This window comes from Pseudochaenichthys georgianus, chromosome 7, assembly GCF_902827115.2.
Source record: "Pseudochaenichthys georgianus chromosome 7, fPseGeo1.2, whole genome shotgun sequence".
Classification (NCBI taxonomy): Eukaryota; Metazoa; Chordata; class Actinopteri; order Perciformes; family Channichthyidae; genus Pseudochaenichthys; species Pseudochaenichthys georgianus.
The window spans coordinates 5,266,003-5,288,820 of NC_047509.1; the positions used below are offsets into that span (position 1 = coordinate 5,266,003).

The 22,818-nt window shown below is 44.8% G+C and overlaps 1 protein-coding gene across 3 annotated transcripts; it reads right to left on the bottom strand.

Moving 5' to 3' along the window:
* Window positions 1–536: 536 nt before the first annotated feature.
* On the bottom strand, window positions 537–22,780 carry nfatc2a (nuclear factor of activated T cells 2a). Of its 3 annotated transcripts, none has more exons than XM_034087925.1 (10): window positions 21,028–21,410; window positions 19,745–20,672; window positions 19,468–19,636; window positions 16,551–16,753; window positions 16,270–16,442; window positions 13,740–13,880; window positions 11,320–11,375; window positions 11,062–11,194; window positions 10,034–10,690; window positions 537–622 (listed from the first exon to the last, which is right to left on the bottom strand). In XM_034087925.1, exons 1-10 carry the CDS (start codon window positions 21,158–21,160, stop codon window positions 567–569), a joined length of 2,649 nt encoding a protein of 882 aa, XP_033943816.1. In that variant the 5' UTR covers window positions 21,161–21,410; the 3' UTR covers window positions 537–566. The 3 variants fall into 3 exon arrangements, with proteins under 3 accessions (XP_033943816.1, XP_033943817.1, XP_033943815.1); XM_034087926.1 differs by lacking the exon at window positions 21,028–21,410 and adding an exon at window positions 22,453–22,780 and having other exon boundaries at window positions 545–622; window positions 10,028–10,690; XM_034087924.1 differs by having other exon boundaries at window positions 545–622; window positions 10,028–10,690.
* Between the last annotated feature and the right edge of the window lie 38 nt (window positions 22,781–22,818).

The window sequence follows — 22,818 nt, forward strand, 5'->3', positions numbered from 1 at the left end:
TTTTAGCAAAAGTGATTTGTTATATCGTTATTGGTATGAATTGAAGCTGTCTACCAACTAGTTTACTACACATGTATAACAGCTGCTCCATGAGAGTCATTCACTAGCATCAGGCCAACATGTACTGTAGGAGGCAATCAGGTATTTATTGCCTGGACAGAATGGCTAAGGCAATTCAAAAGGGGAGACATTTCATTCCCCACATGTCATCTCTTTATTCCTCAGTAAAATAAAATAAAATATGAAGCAGTTCGCCTGTTGTTTTTCATCGGTTTGCTGGAAACCTGCTGGGTGGCAGACGTTGTGAGTCAAAATAAATTCTTGCCAAATTAAACTATTTATTGCAGGAAAATAAAAAAATCCAAAGCAAACACAGCAGCTGATATTTGTATCTCTATGGGTACAGAAAAGGAGGAAGAGAAGGTCTGATTGTTTGTGGATGTGCGTCACCTCACTGGAAGGCTGAAGACCGTGTGTGTGTGTGTGTGTGTGTGTGTGTGCATCTGTCCGTGTGTGTGTCGAGGAGGGGGGGGGGGGGGGGGGGGGAGTGTTGTCACTTCCTGCCTCTATGTCTGCCCTCTCGCCTGAACGGCCGTCAGATCCTTTCTTATGATCTCATTCACTGTAAAGCAAACAAAAAGAGAGATGTTAGACAATGACAGGATCAATACAATTGATTCACAATAACATTAAGTTACATTGATCCTGAAATAAGGTTGACAGAAGCATTTTGTTTCCATTGACATCTTTCTGCAAGGCATTGATGGAAGGCAGATACATGCTGCAATAATGTTGAGTAACCACTAGAGGTAGAACTACTGTATGTCAGGGCCGTTGCTCCCTGTTGCTGGGACGATTAAAGTGTGCGGATACACACCAACAGAAGAGGAAGGGGTTGAAATGGAAACTTTCGCGGTGGTTCTAAAAATAGATTCACTATGTGCAAAGGAGGGCGTGAAGCCTGTATAATGCAATTCAATATAAGATCAAATATTACATTACAGTATTGCCATTCTGAATCTCTGCCACCATGTTACTATTTAAAGCGTTGCTGTGTATGTGCGCAAATGACCCCTGATATCTACGCAGTAACATGAAGAGGAAGTACCTGTGTTTGCTCACCTCTGTTTTTAAAAAGTCACACGAGTAGTTCTGCATTAGGTTAAAAAAGCAGGTATGTGTGACGTGTGACATGTCACCTCTGCAGATATTCAGTGTGTGTGTAGCTGCTGGGTTTGTCTGAGCCTGGGAGCCTGCTGTGTGTACACTGGCGCTCTCAGACATAGTGTGTGTCCACTCTGCCTCGGGGAACTCATTAGGGTCGATGAGCAATATTGGTATTTCAAAGTGGGCCAAAATAACTTTTTGACTGTAACCAAGAGATTACGGAGCATTTTTGTCTGTGATATTATAACCATGGTTACAACAAGCTGAAAAACAACTTTGGTTGAATAGGGTTATTCAACTTAAGTTAGTATTGTAAAAACGTGTTAATATGTGAAAATCAGCATTGGTCATTCAGCTAGTACTTGAGCTATTTGTAAAAAAAGTTATTAGTTTAAACATTTTGCCACGATTTTGTTGTGTCATTCTTTATAAAATCATGTTGTTCCTATTACACTTATTTGCCAGGATTAAATGAGAAGATTACAACTCTCAGTAAGCTTAATATGAAGCTAAAGCTAGCAGCCAGTTAGCTCAACGTCGCATTAAGACTGGAAATTGGGGCAAATCAACTAACTCTACTCATTAAAAAAAATAAAAAGGCAAATAAGAAATAATGTCTCGATAAGTTAGCTTAAGAAGTGCTGGGATATACATGTTATTAGCCTTTGAATGGCTCTTTTTCCAGTGTCCAGTATTGCTAAGCTTAGCAAAGCTAATTGGCTGCTAATCGGATGTAGCCTCATAATCAATGAAAAATATATTGGTATTGATATTCTCATCTGTTAGTAAGGGGGTTAATACGTCAAACCATTCCCTACAACTCAACAGGATGAATAATATATGAGAAAATACTAAGATAATAAGATGATTAGCCAGAGAACAGTAGTACACAAAACTGAATGTTGCTAAATGCTAACTTGGAACATTTTTATTCTAGAGCTAGCGTAACTTTAGACAGTAACGGCCCGTCCACACAGCGGCGTTGGAAGCTTCTGCCCATTCACTTTGAATGGGGTGACGTCACTTTTTGCCGAACTGCATTGTGGGAAGCAGAGCGGAGCTTTCCTGGCGTTTCACGGCCCGTCCACACTACAGCGTCGAAAACTCCAATCTGCCCATTCACTTTAAATGGGGTGACGTCACCTTGCCTCGCTTTTTCGCCGAACTGAATTGTGGGTAGCAGAGCGGTCCGTCTCCGCCGTCAGAAGTTGAACAATGTTCAACTTCTGACGCCGGAGACGCCGGAGTAGCCAGCGCCAGCCAATCAAATCCCGTTTCGGAAAATCTGACAGCTCAAGCCGTAGCCAATCAAACCGCGTCTAAACTGGGAGAGATATCCCGCCGTTCATTTCTATATTTCAAAAAAAGTCGGAGGAGAAACTAATTATCGCTGTAGCAAATCACCCGGTTTTGTATGACCAGACCCTCTTCACCTACCGGGATACAAACCGGAGGAACCAGGCATGGAGGGAGGGGGCAGAGACAGTGGGTGAAACTGGTAGGGTTTCGCCTGTTTGGGGAGTTTATATATAAATATATTGCTCCCATAAAATCCCCGTGGTTTTTTGCTTTGTATGTCGGGGGCGGGAGATTCATGTGATTGGTTGTTGGTCGTGTTGCTTGAATAAAATCCCCAAGCTCCAGACACGCCCAGCTCCAAGCTATTTTTGAAGCTGTAGTGTGGACGCTCCGTTAGGCTGCAAAAGTTGAGCAATGTTCAACTTTTGAAGCTTCTGAAGCTTTCGGTGGAAGCGTCAGCCAATCAATCATATGCCAGTACAAGCTCTAGCCAATCAAACCGCTGCTTGTGTGTCGGGGGCGGGAGATTCATGTGATTGGTTGTTGGTCGAGCTTCAGACACGCCCGCCGGCAAGCTTTTTCCAAAGCCGCTGTGTGGACGGGCCGTAAGGGCTTGTGTTAGTTCTATTAAAAGCGTTGATTTACATAGTAGCCAAGGCAAAGGGTGCGACTATTAAAACCCATGTAAAACGATATCAGACAATCTCACCCACACACACCATCTCTCTGAGCAGATGATAGATTGGGGGGAACAGTTAGCCGCACAAATGTTTTAAAGACTAGCAGCTTGGATGTGTAAATAAAAGCAAAGAAATCAATGGATGGAACATTATTTACGACTGAAGAGATGAAGTAGCAGCCGCAACTGCAGGGAAGTGTTGTGAATTCTAACTAAGCGATGAAACAGATATCCTTTTTGAGCCAACAAACACATTTTTTCTCTTCCCATCTGATTATTTGCAGATGTGAAAGAGAAACAACCCGTTACAGCAGCTCAACACACTGAGCACAGTTTATAGCCGGAGCAGCATCTGAGGGTTTAGCAGCCAAACTGGGTGCTATGCTGTCGTCACAACCTCAGCGTCCGTGTTTATTTTAGTCTGTAGTGGAATTCCCTCTGACACCCAATGCCTTAAAGAAACGTTCATATCCCCAACGGTGCCACAGCATTTTTCCTGAGTATAAAACAAGCTTAGAGAAGCAGCATGAGCGCCGCACTGGGGCAACATACACTGGGGCAACATACACTGGGGCTTTACTGAATCTAATGAAGGGTTGGCACGGAGCGGCTATTTGAGGCCGGGGAACACTCGGTCTGTTCAATAGGTGAGTGTCTGGCTCCTGAGTTCTGCACCAATGAGCTGCACTGTTTACCGACTGTGAGAGGAGAGGCACCCTGTACAGTAGCTGACTCTGCACACTGCCTGCCGCGACCTTCAATGTGTGTGTTTGTCTGTGTGCAAGCATTTGCATGTTAATACAGAGTACAAACAGCTTTTGTGTGTAGAAAGGTGTAAAGTACATTCATGTCTGATGAGGGATCGTAACGACAGCGCGAAGCTGAAACCCATAGAGAGGAAAGAGAAAGTAGAGTGACTGGACTGAAAGCTAACCAACAACTTAACCACAACTCCGGTGTGTCAGCGCTCACATCTTTCACTGTCTACCTTCGAACAATGCTTACACACACTCCTTTGTACAGTGAAATAATTATTGGTTTTTTGTCGCTGCTTTTAATTGAACTATTCATATTTTAGACTGCACTGTAACTTTTATCCATGTACTTTTTCTTTTAATGTTTATTTTATTAGCTTTTCTTTTTTTAATGCTTAATGTCTTTCATTTTTTGTAAAGCACTTTGCCTTGCCTTGCCTTGGTTGCCATTGTTGTTCCTATTTCTCACAAAACCTTTCTTATATGATTTCAATGAACATTTCAGCCTCTATGTCAGGGGTGGGGAACCTTTTTCCTCTCAAGGGCCATTTCAATTTTTTCAACATCCTCCGAGGGCCGTACAAATTATTGACCTCTGCTTAAAAATCACAGCCCATTCATTCGGCCTTTCTTTCATTCTGTGCAAAGAAAAAGCAACCTCTTAATCCAGATATCTCACCATGACTCGCGCATGCATTCACGTGCACGGTTGTGGCATGACCACCAAACAGAAAGATATGGACACAAGATGTGTGCAAATGTATTTAGTTTCCGATCCATGTGGACATGATTTAAGGGGGGGGGGGACCTAACCTCCTCTAGGGGGGTCCAGGAAGATTTTTTTTTTAAATATTGAAGTTAAAAGCATAAATCTGATGCACTTTGAGAGCAAAATGAAGAGATCTATGGAAATCTCTCAACACCCATATGAAACAGAACTGGAAGCAGATTTACTTTTTCTTTATGGATATTTTAAATCACTCCCCTTTCAAACTGTATTCTTGTTTATTAATAACAACTTACTTTACTGTCATATAGTATTTTATACCTGTTTACTTTATTCTCTTGTTTTTTGATAACTATAATGATCATATAAAGATGTGCCTTTACCTCACTGGTTGTAGAAAAAGCTTCTTATATTCGTTAGCATAGCTAGCTAACCAGATGCTAATAACAACAAAGTTATTGACTGTATGATCAGAATGACAGATGAACAGATCGCCACTGGGCTTTCAACTAGAGACACTGCACATTTTTGATGTCCCGGAGTGGCATTCTGGTGCTCTCCGTCAGAATTGCACTCCTGTCAGACGAGACATATACCACGTTAGGCTCGTGTTGTGTTCAAGGACCATGACCGTTGCCAGGAAAAACAGGCACTCGCTTGTTTAATTATTTTGCGGTCTAGATTTCTTTAATTTTTTTCTTTTTTGCGTGTGTATATAAATTACCTCGAGGGCCATACCAAAATGGTCTCGCGGGCCGTATACGGCCCGGGGGCCGGAGGTTCCCCACCCCTGCTCTATGTGTATACACTTATTCTCACATTCAAATCAGTCTTGGTAAACTAGGTATTTATAATTGTACCATGTTTTCTAACAAAGTGAACTCACACAGATTAGCAACGCTGAGTAGGGAAACACAAAGAGATCATTTTCCACGGAGACAATGTGCTTGAAATATTTTATTTACCTAGACTGCTTCAAATTAGCTTTTGAATAAATGCTTCTCTACTCATGCTAGCATCAAGGCTTTGGGGATGGCGATGTCTTGGTTGGTTGGTTACCTGGTTCATTACATAACATATCTAAATTATTATAAAGATAATTTTGTACAGATTTTCATGGTCCACAGACGATTCATTTGAATGACCAAATTAAGACTGACATGTCTTCTATCTAGCCTTGAGGTTGACATTTTAGTTTTCTTTTTACTGAAGACATTCATGTTTTTCTCAGGATGAATTTTTGTGACCAACTGGCGATTTCATTTTAGTGCCACCATCTACAGGTCAACATTTCAATGTACCGTACTTTTGGGACTATAAAGAGCACCTGCATATAAACCGCAGCAGCTAAAATGTCCGTCTGTCTTGCTCTCGTTCTGTCTCTCGGTTCCACTTTTACTTTGGCGCGCTACCCGTCTCTTTTCCGGCCTCCAGCTTTTCCTGCTGGAGCCCGCCCCTTAGAGGTGGCGGGCGCGGACCGGTCCTAGAGCCCATAGAGTTAAAGGTGGTTAATTTTACCTGTAAAATCCATAGATTTAGGAGGTTCCCTAGTGGCCGTTAGCTGTACAAAAAAAATGGGGGGAAAAGTCGCGGCTTATAGTCCGAAAAGTACGGTAATACTTTGGTTTAAAACTAAGGATATTCCTATCTATCTTAATTGTACTCTCTGTTTTGTGCTAATTAACTCATGTGTGCTAGCTAACATGCTAAACCGAGAAGGTGAACATTATCAGCATAAGCATTAGCTCAAAGCACCGCTGTGGCTAAGTGCCTGTACAGAGCCTGTAGTGTGGCTGCAGACTCTCTGGTTAGTAGTAAATGAAGAATGGGCTTTGACCTCCTTGTCCTATGGATCACTTCACAGTATGGAGTGAGGGAACAATCACAGATACAGATGAATCCTACACTTAGACAGGCTTTAGAAAAATGCTTTAGAATATTTTGAAGAGGCTGATAAATACAAAACTTGAATTACTCGTACACTGTAAATGAAACAACAACAAAGCAGTGGTCGTGCGCTCATCACTCGGTTGTAGCAGCGTCTGGATACGGCTAAGAGTATTTGATCAAGCCTTTCAAATGGGTTGTAAGTGAGCTGAGACTAATGCGTGGCCAGCAGGCTGTTGCTGTGTGCTTTATCTCTCCTGCACTGATCTCTACCTGCTGGAACAATTTCACCTGCTCCACTGCCTCCGGGCTTTATTCCAGACCCACTAAATCTGTCACTCGCTGCCTTTGTAGACTAGTCCAGTGGCAGATTCCAAATTGTTGATCTTTGTAGTCTAACGGTAAGGCAGGCTCATATAGGTAGCTTTCTTAAGTTTGATATATAAATAGTTGAATTTATTTCTCTACCAACAGATTTTGTCTCGTTTGAGCCCCAACACGAGGCATGGAATGTATGTGAGGCATGATGATATACACTGTGTGGGAGTCTTGGCACCACATGAAAATACCTGACTTTCATTTAACACTCTTCACTCAAGCTGACACACTTAAGGCATGTTCAGATGTGACAGTTATCCACCACAACACTGACGATACCAGGATGCGGCATCCCCCTTCTGTCTAAAATGACTACACTCATGTCTCGATGAGTAATGTTGACATCTTACTGTTTGATGCTCCCAACTTGAATGATTGTTTTGTGGTCAGGATCATACTTCGACACCTTTGCAGGCGAACACCGAGGGGATTTTTTGACACCTCTCACCTTTTGTTTTGTAAAATGTTTTGAATATCGGGAAGTCCCGACTTTTTCCTCGTTAATGATATGCTACTATGATGTGGGCGGGCGGATTATCGCCTTTAAGAGAATAAACAGGGACTGGAATAAATTGTATGTGATCATCTCTAAGCGGTTGACCAATCACAACAGAGCCGGCCATTTAATCAATCAGAGCAGACTGGGCTCTGGTTTCAGACAGAGGGTGAAAAGAGGTGCTGCAGCACAGGCAGTATGAGAGAAAGAAAGAGCTTTTTGAACATTAAAGCATGGAGACATGTCAAAGAAGTGGCACAAAGTACAACTATGAACCTGAACATGTATGATAGCGACCCTTTCATGCATTACAAATATGGAATTATAGATGTGGCAATCATCATATTGTAGCTTAAGATAATAAAATCTCCTACAGTTCTTGGATAAGAAAAAGGCAATTCATGCGAAGTAACTGCTAATTCTGCAATATAATTTTTATGAGATTTCCAGAGAGAGGGTAATGTGCTATTTAAAATAAAATCTGAAATTGAAAAAAGATGCAGAGGCACTCTGGGAAGCAGACTGGAGGCCCAGTTTGTCTGTTCCTCTGACTCCTCGTGCACACACACACACACACACACACACACACACACACACACACACACACACACACACACACACACACACACACACACACACACACACACACACACACACACACACACACACCACACACACACACACACACACACACACACACACACACACACCACACACACACACACACACACACACACACACACACACACACACACCACACACACACACACACACCACACACACACACACACACACACACACACACACCACTTCAGGGGACATTACATTGACTTACATGCATTTCCTGGAGACTTATCCTAACCTTAACCAGAACCAACACATGCCTAACCCTAATCCTAAACCTAACCAAGTCTTCACCCTAAAATTAATGATGCCCCTCATGGGGACCTCCAATTTGTCCCCATAAGGGAAGCCAGTCCCCACACGTGACTATGTAAACAGATTTAGGTCCCCACAAGTATAGTAATGCTCGACCACACTTTCCTGCGAACTGCCCTCTACCCTCCCGCTATCTTACAGGGATCAGGCTGTATTTCTGAAGGGGAGCAGCTGCAAATAGGAATTGCTAGTGCCAGATTGGCAGAATCCAGTGGTCGGAAACAAATGTAACCCTCTGGTGGGTTCCCCTCACTGAATCGAGGGGCGTAAGGCCAAGGAGAAGCCCCGGCCAACTATAACAAACAAAGAGGCTTTCCCCAGCTCTCCCAGGCAGCCCGTTCCACTGTTTGACAATGGTTGCCATGGAGGTTGTTTTTTAACTCCATAACAGTGTCAACATGTCCAGGCGGTCAGGAGAGCGACATTTTTCTTCTCCTCCTGCTCTCTGTCTTTAATGCGAGAAAGAAAAAAGCCAATTTCCTGATGTGTGGCGCTGCCAGACGAACCCCTGCGACCGACAGGGTGAACGCTGCTGAACGGAGCAACGCGATGACAACCTCAATCTGCACTGACCTCACCTGACACACACACACACACACACACACACACACACACACACACACACACACACACACACACACACACACACACACACACACACACACACACACACACACACACACACACCACACACACACACACACACACACACACACACACACACACACACACACACACACACACACACACACACACACACACACACACACACACACACACACACACACACACACACACACACACACACACACACACACACACACACACACACACACACACACACACACACAGTTTGGAGAGCCTTTAACTCCAAAGTGAGGGAGACGTCCGACCTCCTGCTGGATGTGGCCTGACATTAATGCCGGAGGGTAATGGGGTCGACGAGAGTAAGTATAAACACATGACTCATAATCCCTGTTATTTCCACCTTGAGTGGAACATAATTACACGTCCCGAGGGAGGATTGTTTTAACAGTACGAGGCCTTTTGCTTTTCGCTTTGTTCAAAGGGATACTATAGCACGCAGATCTCATTGTAAATATCCTTGAATTGTTCTTAGGAATCGTCAAATCTCTGACGGCGGGTCAAAAAAGGAACCGAGCAGATCCATCACTTGTCTGCCTTCGCTGATAACGACCAGAGGTGTAAAGTAACCACAAGTGCCTCAAATGGTGAGGTACTTGTTGCTACTTTGTACTTCTACCCCACTGCATTCAGAGGTACATTATGTATATTTACTCCACTAACTTTATTGAATACCTTTATTTACTTTGCAGATTTAGTTTAATGATGCTTAAGCTGCACCTGTCCCAGCTTTAATAACAAAACAACCAAAACATAGCATTTACATTATTCTGTAATTGGCCAATCTGCATAATAACATTAATAAGTACTTCTACTTTAGTACTTTAAGTGTCTTTTGATGCTTTTCTACTTTCACAGTAACATGTTGAATGCAGGACTTTCACTTGGAACAGAGTATTCTTACACTCTGGTACTTCTACTTTTACTCAAGTACAAGTCCTAAGTACTACTTCCACCTCTCATATATATACACACACACCCACACACACCCCCCCCCCCCCCCCACACACACACACACACACCCACTCGCACAGAGTATAAAAGCATGAACTTACACTCACCATCATCTAGGTAGGCCTGGTCCAGGTTCTCCTCTTTCACCGTCACCCTCCGCTGCCCGTCAGCGTCCATCTGCCCCGTGCCGGGCGGATCTCTTCCTTTCTGCTGCCCTTTCTGCACCAATGGCTGCTGCTGGATCACGGTGGAGTAATGCTGAGGCTGGGGCACCTGGGGGGGAGTGGGGGTGTGTGCGGTTGCTGCTGCTTGTGGGGAGTAGCCGTCGCAGTAGATGATCTCCTGTGGATCAGGGTCTCCTCCCCGAAGCACCTGGTGGTTGGTGGGGGAGAACTGGATGATGGAGGGCTGGCCAACACTGATGGGCCCCACAGAGGAGCCCGTGTGGACCAGCACCGAGCGGTGGGGGTCCGGCAGCATCCCCACGCTCTGCTGGTAGAGGTTGGGGCTGCCGCTCACACTCTTCCCCCCGCGGGAGAACACGATGGCCGGGCTCTGCTGCTGGAAGCGAGCGTCCTGGGTGGGGAGGCTGGAGCTGAGGCGCTGGCAGGAGGCCAGGCTGGAGACCAGGCCGCTGTCCGGGTGGAGCGCGCTGCGGGGGGTGTGGTAGTAGGAATGAGGGGAGAGACCCAGGATCTGAGGCATGGCAAAACCCATGTGGTCCGCTTCATACTCATCCAGGGGCTCCGTCTTGATGGAAGGAGCTGTGAGGAAGTAGAAAGCATTGTATTTGATATTCAAGGCTTTCATTGTCATCGTCATAGCGACAGGGTAGATATGTCAATGAAAATCTTAGGTCACACGCTCCTCCAACGGCGCAACATAATAAAACAGACAAAATAGTTAAAATAGTACAAGTAATACAAATAAATAGAATAGAAATAGAAATGATATATTGATATTTGGGTTATTAGAAAAAGGTAATGTGGGTACTTTTATATGGCGATACTTCGATTAGGTTACATTTTCACAGAAAGCTAGTAATTGTAACAGCAGGATAAATGTTTTACTTAACCCTCCCAACCCTGGTATTCCCTACTGAGCACGCCACAAAGAGGCTGAGCAGCATTCTTACATGCCAGTGGTGTGTAAGCGAAGTGCTGAGGCTGACTGCGCTTCCTCTTGCCATTGATGACGTAGAAGTTGACTTTGACAGGATGGCAGACAGACGAGTCCTGGTAGGACGGCACCTCCACAAACAGCATACTCTGCGAGACAAGACAAAGCTTTGTTATAGCCTGACACTGACCTTTAAGTTTCAATCACGCATGACAACCGGTGTGTTCTACAGGTATTATGCAATTATTCAACATATCACGTTTCTAACACATACGGGCTGGCTCTTGTCTTTGTCTACCGTCGCTTCCATCTCCCAGATTTGCTGTCCGTCTAGAAAGAAGAGAAGAGAGACAAGAGTATATGTAAGGTTGCATGTTTCTAGATGGTCATATGTGTCACTTAAGCATGTACAGGTACCCATCCGTTTGTAAAGGCATACATTGTTACAATGGTTCTTTAGAATAGCATGCTCAAGGAGAGGTTATTAATGAGAACACTTGTACAATCAGTTCGTCCATTCACAGCGATAAGGTGTACTATGTTTTTCATCACGTAAGTATAGCGATATGATGGAATATATTGTTTCGCAGGCGGTAGGCTTATGTACTTTTCTTGTCATCAAGTGGTTGTTTTTTTGCAAACATTAAGCCATTGTATCCTCCGTGCCAGGATGTGTGACGGTGGGAGTCCCGTTTGATAAGGAATACAGGTTGATATGCTCCTATTTGATAAAGGTCTACACGCAGCATGAGTGTGTGAGAGTGTGAGAGTGAGAGTGAGAGTGAGTGAGTGTGTGTGTGTGTGTGTGTGTGTGTGTGTGAGAGAGAGAGACTGGGCTCTGGTTTCAGACAGAGGGTGAAGAGAGGTGCTGCAGCATGAGAAAAAAAAGACCTTTTTGAACATTAAAGCTTGCGACCTGTCACAGTGACACTAAATACAAAAATTAACCTGAAAGTGAGCACAAGAGGGCCCCTTTAATTTGACACCATTAAGTACGTGAAAAGGTGGAGATGCTCCGCAGGTGTAGCCAACACACAACTTCCTTCACACCCGTGTGCTCCCCACTGCCGCGCGGACAGAAACGTAACACGAGCAGGGACGTGGTGAGAGGTGCCGGCTTGGCTCTGCTTCTGCTCTCTAACGATTATAGTTAATGTATCGCTACAGTAAACCTCTTCAGGTGACATTAGAGCTGCCATCTCGGTAGAGAAGTAGAAAGGCTAATGTCCCGTTAAATATAAACTCCATATGCCCCGACACATGACATGTGCTGCAGGGAGTTCCGTCTGAATGTTAGCGTAGGTGGGAAGCCCCGTGTCAAATGAAAAACACATGGCGTGTGAGTCAGCAGGAGAAAGGGGGATTCCACACATCGTGCCAACGTTTTTCCCTAAACTTTATTTGTTATGATCGACTCTCTCCACGTCTTTCAAAGTGTCATGACTCTTGCTTTCTTGGCGTTTGTGTTTGTTTTGTTGAAAGTCTATTCTCAGGGATACCCCGACTCTGGTTTTCCCTGGAGGTGGAAAGGAGAGAAAGGCCGAGCAGTCTCGATTTGGCGGAGGAAGCTTTCCTTCTCTCCGTAAAAAACCCCGAGCACATCATCAGCCAGAGGAGCTCCGGCCAGAGGCAGCTGTCTCTCGTCCAGAGGGAGTTCACAGCTGCACGGCTCCAGAGCGTTGTGTCACACAGAAACCCTCCAAAACAATGCTCGTAAGGATCTATTTTTCCGTCGCTGTCGTACTACCCATTACTGCGGAGTGTCGTAACGCGGGGCCAGGGAACCCCGGAGAAAAGAGGCTGTGGAGCGCCTGCTTTAACCCCTGTGTTTCCTCCCTTTCTACAAAGCATCCCCCAATCTATGTTACACCTTTTAAGGCAACTTTATTCTTACTTATAACCACAAGTTTAACCCTTTTTTAAATCAATAGATGTCATGTATGCTAAATCAAAACCTAACTTCTGAGTTAGAAAAGGAAGAAATGTTGGTTTTAGAACATTGACCCCAGTCGACACCAGATGCTCTACATTTGAATAAAACCCAAAACCTATTGAGAATAATCTTATTTCTTTTCTAATGGAAACATTTAGTATAAAAGTATAAAAACATGGCACTAAGATAAATTGAAACTTTATACCGGTGAGTCGGTGAGTCATTTAAGTATGTTAACACAACTGTCCTTCCACAGAACCAAATATCAGTTAAAAGGAAATGGATTTCAAAGCCATTTATAAAAATTAATCATTTCAGTGTCAACCAGGATACCATACGATACGTCATGTGACACATAACTATTAATCACACGACACAAGGCCCCATCTGCGCAGAGATAAGACATCACGGCACTCGGGGAGGAAGAAGAACGGCAAAAGGAAGCGAGGCAGCCGTGTTATCATTTCAATCAAGCAAAAAGCTCACGTCTCCATTCTATACAATGATCCTGGCTAGAGGTGAACAGAGTGACAGTGAGTCATTGTTATCACCTACTGTTGTGGTGTTACTGGGACAATGCGTTGTGTCATAGCAGAACTAACAGATGCATAGGCCGTAAAGGTTTTATAGATTCAGTCATAGATTTCCCGGCAACGTATGTCTTTATTGTTACCGAAAGAACAATTAAAATCCGTGATCTGAGAATGGGATATGACTCTCTCCCGTGGGAAGATGCGATGATGGGATTTGAAGGCACTCACCCTGGGTTTTCTCCAGGAAGATGACCTTGGAATCGGAGCTGAAGTTCTGCCCGGTCAGGATCATCTGCTGGCCTCCGAGCACGGAGCAGCTGTCCAGGTCCTGCTTCTCCACCATGGGAAGCTCGTGAGCCGAGCGCTGGGCTGCAGGGACACAGAGGGGGAGGGGTGGGGGTTACGATCTGCTGTCTCACACACACACACACACACACACACACACACACACACACACACACACACACACACACACACACACACACACACACACACACACACACACACACACACACACACACACACACACACACACACACACACACACACACACACACACACACACTAAACTGCATACAGAACTGAATTAATTTCATATTCTGTTCTTGTACATATCGCATATTCTATTGACATGTATATAGACTTTTTCCACTACTTTTTATTTTGTATTTTATTATATATGTTGCATTGTTGGAGGAGCTCAGGTCAGAATAATGTCATTGCTACACTGTCGCTTTGTGAATATGACGATAACACCTTTGAATCTCGAATTAGACAATTGGCAGACAATAATTGGCAACAATTTGATTTCATTTATTGTTTCAGACACGTTTTTAAAGCAGAAATAGTGAAAAAAGATGCAGAAAATCACCAGTTAAATTCATCAAATGGGAGAATTGCTGCTATTCTCTACTTACCCACAGTAAAGTAAGGAATTGACAGAAGAGTAACTATTATAATAGTAACTATATACTATGGAAACTATTTGATTTCATTCATTGTTTCAGCAATGTTTTATATAAAAATAGTGAAAAACCCTCCAACCAATCCAATTGCGAGTATATCATTAAAAACAGAATATATTTTGGGGCTTTGACTTTTCTGAGACAGAACTATCAATCGATTACTGTAAATCTTTAAAGCAGTCTAAAGATGAATCGCTCGTATTGATGAACCAGGAGAAAAATAAAGGTTTTAACAAGAAGTCTTATTTAGTTTTACAATAAAAAGCTGCTGCTCAGTCATTCAAAGATCACTTTCTGTTTTAGTCAGCAGCAATGTGTAAATCTATCCAATCACAATTTAGGAGAGGTTACACTGGTTCGGTTTACATACAGTAAAGTGCTGCACAGCTCAATAACAGGAACGACTAACAGTCTGATGCAATCAATTCGGCAACAAATACTTCCTACTGTAGTGAAGATTAAAATGCTGAAAGATATTAAATGAAGCTCAGCGCAAGTTCAACCAGGAAGACAGTCTTTACTCTTCATGTATTTCTATCTCCATGTTTCTACTCTCTCTCCTCCCAATAAGTGACCGGGGGCTTAACCAATCACTTCGCTCTATTCCCAAGAGCCTATCATAACGCTCCGTCAAATCTTTTTAAATCTGCTCTCACCCCTCTGACAGCTGTCCTTTCAGGTGACTCGACGCAACCCTCCTCCCCCCCTTTTCACCTCCTGTCCCTCTGAACCCAGCTTCAAGCTAAGCCCCTCCCCTTCAGACCGACCCAACTATCCATTCACCACCACCACTGTCTAGACCCCGGGGGGGTTCATCGGATCGGCTCGACCCTCCCGAATGATACTCCTGCACAACGGGGTCTCATCGCCAAAACTACCATTGCATTAATTTGTGCATCTGCGCAATAAATATGTATTATTATTACATCAAAAACCGTCTCTCCTGATTGAAGTAAAGTCGTGCCATGCAGTTACATTTTGTACATTCTCACGGGAAGTGTCTGAAGATGCCAAGTATGTATGATTCTTTGTGAAATGTGCAGAAAACGATGCACACAACTATTTCTTTTCTATTTCAAGGAACGAGTATGTTAAGGGGTTAATGTCAGTGTCACCCATTAGTTCGGCTGAAACTCCACGCTCACTGAGGCGCGCTGAGGTGTCGACAAACAACCCTGTGACCTTTGAACGGGGTTGTTTGGCCTTCCTGCACCGCGAGCGGACACAGCGCAGACGCCCCCATCGGGCCTGACAGATGTGTCGCTGTATAAACTCTACGTGTGACAGTGTTCATCTCAGCAGGTTATAACCAGCGTTCTGTCCTCGTGCTGTGACCGGGGAACAGAAGGGGAACGCCAATTCTAAAATGATATCACATGCGTCATGATGTTTTACAATGGCACGAGCTGTCTCGCCTGGACTAGGGTGTTAGTCAAGGCGAGATAAAAGGACCTTCTTGTTTGAGATTCGATTGCACCAGGTGCTTTAATAACACTGTGTACACACACACACTGATGTACCCACACACACACTGTACGACAGCGCGCACACACAAACATGCAGCGCCCACCGATTGGACAGAAGCCATGCTTTCATAAAGACATCTCTGTGTGCAGGACGCATTTGAATTCAGGTTCCTTTTTTACGATGTTTATAAAGTTTTGTTAACTGATAGAAACATCAGCAGGAAGCACACACGGGGAATCCATAAAGCCTTCACTGTATTCAACTGTTTTATTAAAGATGAGGTTAAAAAAGCACATATTTAAAGTGTGTAATGTGACGCTGCTTACAGCACTCGATGGGATGCGAGGCCACTTGGAGAGAGACGTGCTGTCCTCCGGGTTGAGGTATGTGCACACGGAACACAAGGCGAACACGCGTGTTTTTCCGACCGACGTCCGTCTCGCCCTTCCTCAGCTCGATGTCGGCGTTCCTGAGCTTCAGGATCCCTGCACAGTCGATTCTGCAAGAGAGGCATATATGTGTAAGAAAAGCAGACAAAGAAAAAGGTATATTACAAAGGAGTGGAAAGAGTGGGAGATATTCAGAAATCAGATGATTGTATTCTCACATTGCTTTCATGTTGTTCTTTGGCTCCAGCGGGATCTCGAGGACTTTGGTGCCGTGGATAACCTTCTCATAACTGGTGGTGGTAACCGTCTTCCCAGTGATGCGGTGCACTTGATAAAAGGCGTGCGGCTTGAGGATGCGCTCATCTGCTGTGCCAATGAAGATCTGCAGGCCAAGCGGCTCCTTGCCTCTGTAGCCATGTAACTGCAGACATTAAAAACAATCGTAAATCACTAAAAAGCTTCCGCGACAAGGCGATGAAACAGAGATACAGTACGAAGGGAATGTGTGAGTTGCTTTAAACTGGCTGTGGTCCAACTCTTGCTTTCCACATGTTGTTTCCCCAGAGGTGGCTAATCAGTGTCAGACCCACGTGGAAAAGCACAAGTCTCCTTTCTGCAGCCTTGAAGAGGAACCAGCAGAGAGCCACTTCCTATATCCTTGTGATCTAGTACTTTTTGACACTGTCATGATCATTCAACCTGAAAGACACATTTCGTATTAAAATAATCCGATAGGTGAAGCTGTGAGCTGGTGACAGATACAGAGCCAGAGGAGGCGAGAGAGATGTTACTTTTAACCTGAAAGTGCAGGAAACCTGCAAAAACCACAAAGCATCAGCTTGCATCTAAATGCTGGTTTGTGTGCAAGCAGTGTAGCAACCTTTATCACTGAATATACCAGTGTGAGGTGAGGGGTATTCTAAATATAGACAAGGTTGCTGCAGCACAGTTTATTTAAAATCCATTTCCAAATGTAAGTCTACTTCATTTGCCATTTTATTCTATGAATCCCATTAAGACTGCTTGTTTTAAAAGCAGCATAATTTTACCTTAAATAACAGATTTAAAATATTCTAAACGCTTGATCATGTGCTATGTCAAATTACGTAACACTTTATGGTACTAAGTTGATATTTGCTGTAACAAGCTCATATTTTATAGAAATAAAAGTGTCTGGTCTTCTCTGATGTATTTCGGCTTCTCTACCTCAGATGTCTTATTTACTGTACAGAGGTTCCTGGTGGACAGAAAGCTCTACTTGTTGCTAAAGTACAGTAACCGCAAACTGCAGCTAACAGAAGCCGCTATCGGCTAGTTAGCTCAGTTAGCTCAGTTAGCCCAGTTAGCCGTTATGCTAACAATGGAAGAGCACCAGGCGAGTGTTGGTGTTTATTATCTTTACATCGCTAGGACAGTGGCAATAAATTGTGTGGGGGGGGGGGGGGGTTCAGACCTGTCTGAACCAGAGCCAGGTGGGCAAGCTTTTGAACCAGGTTAGCAATTTGAGCTAACTTGCAATGTCTTGTCTTTTTGCACGTGCTAACATTTTTGCTATTTTATCAACGTCGTTGCGGTTTTTGAAAAATATGGAATTTAATCTTAACAAATGCTTTCCATATTTACGAAAGATGTGTATAAGTGATTAGCAATGTATAACTTTGAGGGCACTAAACCACCAAAGTACTGAAATCTACATTATGTTGCTTTAATGTAGTAAAACTACAAACAGCGTGTACATCAATCACATTTCAGAAAGGATTATCTGAGTGGATGTAGCTGACAGGCTTCACAGCAGCTGCTGGATGTGAGCAGGAACTATGGCAACATGAATGAGCATGTGGCTCCATATCCAGGTAGCACACACAAAAAACCACACACACACACACACACACACACACACACACACACACACACACACACACACACACACACACACACACACACACACACACACACACACACACACACACACACACACACACACACACACACACACACACACACACACACACACACACACACACACACACACACACACACACACACACACACGAAGCTGCCTGCAAACACTCAACAGGCCATGTGAGCAGTCGGCCCGTTGTCATGGCAGTGCAGGAGCAGTGAGTCATGACAGAAAGCAGCGTAGGAAAAGTAAAGTGGAGGGTACGGGGCTCAGAGCGAGAAAGAGGGATGAAGAAGGAAAAACATAAGGAGTGAAGGAGGAGAGGAGGAAGGGAAATATGAGGTGAAGGAGGGCGGCCGTGGCTACTCAAGCCTGACCATCTGATTGGCCGGGCAAACCGGGAAGAACTGACCTCAGGGTGAGGCTTTTGGGATGGACAGAAAGTGGAAAAGATGCAGGAGAAGCTTCTATTCCCCCATGGCTTAAGGATATCCAACAAACAGCCACAGTAACACAGAGAACCTATTCTTGGACCATGTAGCGTACGACATGCTGCGTTTAATTTTAAATGTTGTGACTGTGAGAGTAATATTAGCACATTTCATGATCTACAATTATCCTAACCACAGGCACTATTCATTTGCTTTTACACGCGTCGAGAGAGTGTTTCAACACTTTGAGTCCGCTTCCTAATACGAGACCCACGCAGTCAACAAACCAGTGTGTAAGAGGAAGTCAGGGACAACATGAACAGAGACCTGTCTGTGTGGTTAGAATAAACACAGGGGCGGGGGCGCACAACAGAAAACTATTTTAAGCTGCAAAGCAGACGAAGAAAAAAGCTTGTGTCGCTCACTGACCTGAGTTCAGTTGTGAGGGGTTTCACGAGGCTACTGGGTGGTTAACTTTGTGTCATATGTCTGGGGTGAGAGCGTGCTGTATGATTTGTTTTAGAAAGTTTGAAATAGGAAAGGGGTTACGAGAGGAGCCAGAGGAACTCACATCAAGTCATTTTCATACAGCTGGCCCTGGGCAACAGCACCACCACCACTGAGTGCATAATGAGTGGAAATACCATTACACAGCGCTGCCTGAGGCTCGCACACTGGAAGGCTACTGTAATGTAATGGACAAGCCTCACAGCATCCCTTCATATGGCCATGCAACACTTTATATATATATATAAAGGATATCAAGTACTTTGATGCATTGAATCCAGTTTCTGGTCGTACCTGCACAACAGTGTGTCCTCCTGTGGGGGCTTTGACGGCCCCCCTGCTTCCCTCCGTCTCATAGTGAGCTCTGTGGTGCGGTTTGGGCTGCACCTCGATGAGGAGTTCATACTGGTCCGTGCGTCTGGGCATCGGCCATTCCAGAGGAGGGAGAGAGGCCACAGGGATGCTAAAGAATAAGGATACAAAAAAGAATATAAAGCATGGACATCAATAGTGTTCCAATAGCTTGGAAGATGGGAATGTTTCTCTTGACCCGGCATTCCACCTGATGTACCTGCGGATGCTGGAAACCAGCGGCTTGGACCAGATTGGGGGGATAACAAAGAAAGGCTCTGTGGTTTTTAAGTCCTGGTCGCAGGAGACCAGGTAGTTCCCTTCTGCGTGGTTCTCTGGGTACAGAGTGTAAACCTGGTTGGACGTCTTGACTATTTTAGTGGGCATGAGGCCTTGCTGACCGGGGCCAAAACCATTCATGGCCTCGGCCAGGCTGCTGTGTGTATAGTGGGCGCTTATGTTGTGATCTTCATGGCCGCTGTGGGGAGAGGGGCTGCGGGACCGGTGCCCCAGGACCAGGCCCGGGTTCCTGTACATGTCGTAGGTGCGTTTGCCCTGCGGGGAGGTGGAGCGGGAGCTGGGTCTGGAGGAGGGCGAGCGGGCCCCCTGGCAGCCGTCCTCCGCTAGGCTGGTGCGGGGCGAGGTTCCCGGGGAGGTACGGGGGGAGCCAGTGTGGATGTTCTGTAATCTGGGGCACAGGTCTCCGGGGTTTTGGCCGCTGCTGGGGGACACACAGGGGGACGTCCAGGGGGAGTAGCTCTCAGAGTGCCAGCTGGTGGAGGAGTTGCTGCTAGCGGGACTCAGGCACTGAGGCTCTCTGTAGGTGAGGCTGTCATGGCCCGGCACGGTGAGGGTGGGTCGGGGGCTGATGTTCAGGTTCTGGTTCTGCAGGGAATCCCGGACATAGTTGTAGTGCTCGCGGGACGGGGTGATCTCGATGCGGGGGCTCAGGGCCAGGCCTGCAGGCCGGGTGCTGTCCAGGTAGTGTCGGGCCTCCTGGTTCTCATATCCCGAGAGAACCTCTGTGATGTTGTGGTCGATGTAGGAGGGGCTGCAGGACTTGAGTCCGTACGGCGAGGCCTCCTGCAGGGGGTACGCCTGCTCAGACTCAGGATTGAAGATTTTGTGAGGTGTGAGGTTGGGGTCATCTGCAGGGGAGGTAAGAGGGGAAATCGTTACAAACCACATGTTTGCAAATTGTCAGTGTTGCAGATATATTTCCCATTTTCCAATACAGCAATGTTTCTCAATCATTTCAACACAACTTCACCTGTTGACAAAGATGTTGTTATTTAACTTTTGAAAGAAAAACACGCATTGTTTAGCTGAAACAAACTCTTCATGTTGACATTTTCTGCGAACCACCACCCAGTAGACCGTCAAATGTACTTCCTGTTTTTATTTGTAGCCCCATGAATAAGCCTCAGGCCACACATTAATTATGAGTCTCGAATAACCAAGACAGATTAAGGAGTGATTGCCAACAAAAAGCCCCGGACAAACCTTGATCTCCAGGAGCAAAGTCACTGCAAGGTGGCTCATATTCAAACAAGTACTCAAACTCCAAATCCTCATCAGGACCGTTCACTCGACTGAGATCTTCCTCCAGGTCTTTCTCGTCGTAAAAAGAGGTCATCTGTCTCAGTGTTTTCCTCACGACTCCTCAGAGTTCAGGCGAAGCGACAAAGTTGGAGGTGTAGCGCTGAGGTGGGTTTGGGGAACCTGTTCAAGTGTCAAATGATGCATCGGTGAGCCTGCAGGAGGTGAGGCGTTCAGGTTTCCTGTTTCTGCCGCGTTATTTTCAGACGAAGGCGGATCTTTTTTCACACTCAGTGCAGAGTTGTCGAGTTCATCTGTGTGTCTGATCACGCCTCTGCTTTGATGCGTCGAGGAAGAGAAACACACAGCTTGGTGGAGATGAATTGCCAGCACCGTTCAAAGTTATCCCTGTTGAGGTTTGACAGGCTGTGCTGCCCCCGGGTGTCTGACACGTGACAGTGACACAGCAGGGATCACCTGACCTACAACCACCCATTCAAACTGGGTTGAGATTCAGGTGAGTTTACACGGGTACTTGGGTGGATTAACAAGGTTCCCTGACTGGATTGGATTTCATGATATTTACCGGATAACGTGTGGATACTTTTTTTGCCCTTCATAAAAAAAATGCCCTCCTGAGGGAACCCCCAGTTTCACGCACGACGCAGCACACACCAGGGCGTTTCTTCCATGGAGGAGCATAAATGCTCAGTCAGCAAAATATACAGACGTACTAAACTCCAATAATAACTTTCCATTTTTGGGATGTAAGGGTGAAGAATGGAAATCGTGTGGCAAACCAGAAGAAAACATCGGACAGGATATACATCTTAAAAATAATTAAAGCACTTTTACTCTTTTAATTTTAAGAGACAACCTGGATTTATATTTTGCACCGTTATATATTATTCTTATAGAGTTTTAAACCTTGGCCAATACCTTATTAGACAGTAAAATCATAAGCGAACCGAAATGTAATGTAATACTCACACCCAGGTGACTTTAAATGTGACTTTGTTTTCCTATTACAAACCCATGTCATCTTTTACTCTAAATGTTGACATCATGTCTATATTAAACGTCTTTTTGCATCCATATCCAAAGTGCCTTTCTCTTTTACTTTGAGAAAATAAAGTTATTTCCTTATTAATAACTATTATGCTGGTATCTCCCCCTTCCAGCATCTCGCTGTTTCCCGGGGATGCCCGCACCAACGCGCGGCAGCTTCTCTCCCCAAACATCAACATCCCATGTATCTATGAACATACACAGATTCCTCACACATGACATTACAGCTCGTATCATCGCAGATAACACACTCCAGGGATACTCTATCAATTAAAAATCAAATTGTTTGATTACCAGATAATCACAACACTTCAGCAGTACCTTGATCCATCGACCTCATGGTGTGGTACTGTGCCAGCCTCCAAGTCTCTCTAAACATCTGGGAGAAAAAGCGAAAAAATAAATAAAAAGGAAAAATACTTTCCGCTGAAAGTCAAAGCAGAAGTAGGACTCTTCAGTTTAAAAAAAGATGTTGAAAGAAGGTGGATAAAAAACCTCTGTAAGTGTTAAAAAAGTTGAAGCTGCGACACAGCAGCTGTGCGCAAATGTCCTTTTCTTCTGGAGAAACACGCAACCCCAGCAGCCACAGCAGCGCTTCTGGTATGAAGTCCCCCTTCCGAGAGCTCTATAAGGATTACTTGTATCAAGAGCGTCTTCCTTCCCCGCTCTGGGTGTTTATAATGCTTC

Bases quoted from the DNA above. Each gene is read 5' to 3' on its own strand.
- nfatc2a (XM_034087924.1), bottom strand. From the start codon at position 21,160: ATGACCTCTTTTTACGACGAGAAAGACCTGGAGGAAGATCTCAGTCGA. The intron at 19,637-19,744 runs GTACATCAGGTG...CTTATTCTTTAG, and splicing joins CTGGTTTCCAGCATCCGCAG to CATCCCTGTGGCCTCTCTCC. The intron at 11,195-11,319 runs GTATGTGTTAGA...CTTGTCTCGCAG, and splicing joins ACAAAGACAAGAGCCAGCCC to AGTATGCTGTTTGTGGAGGT.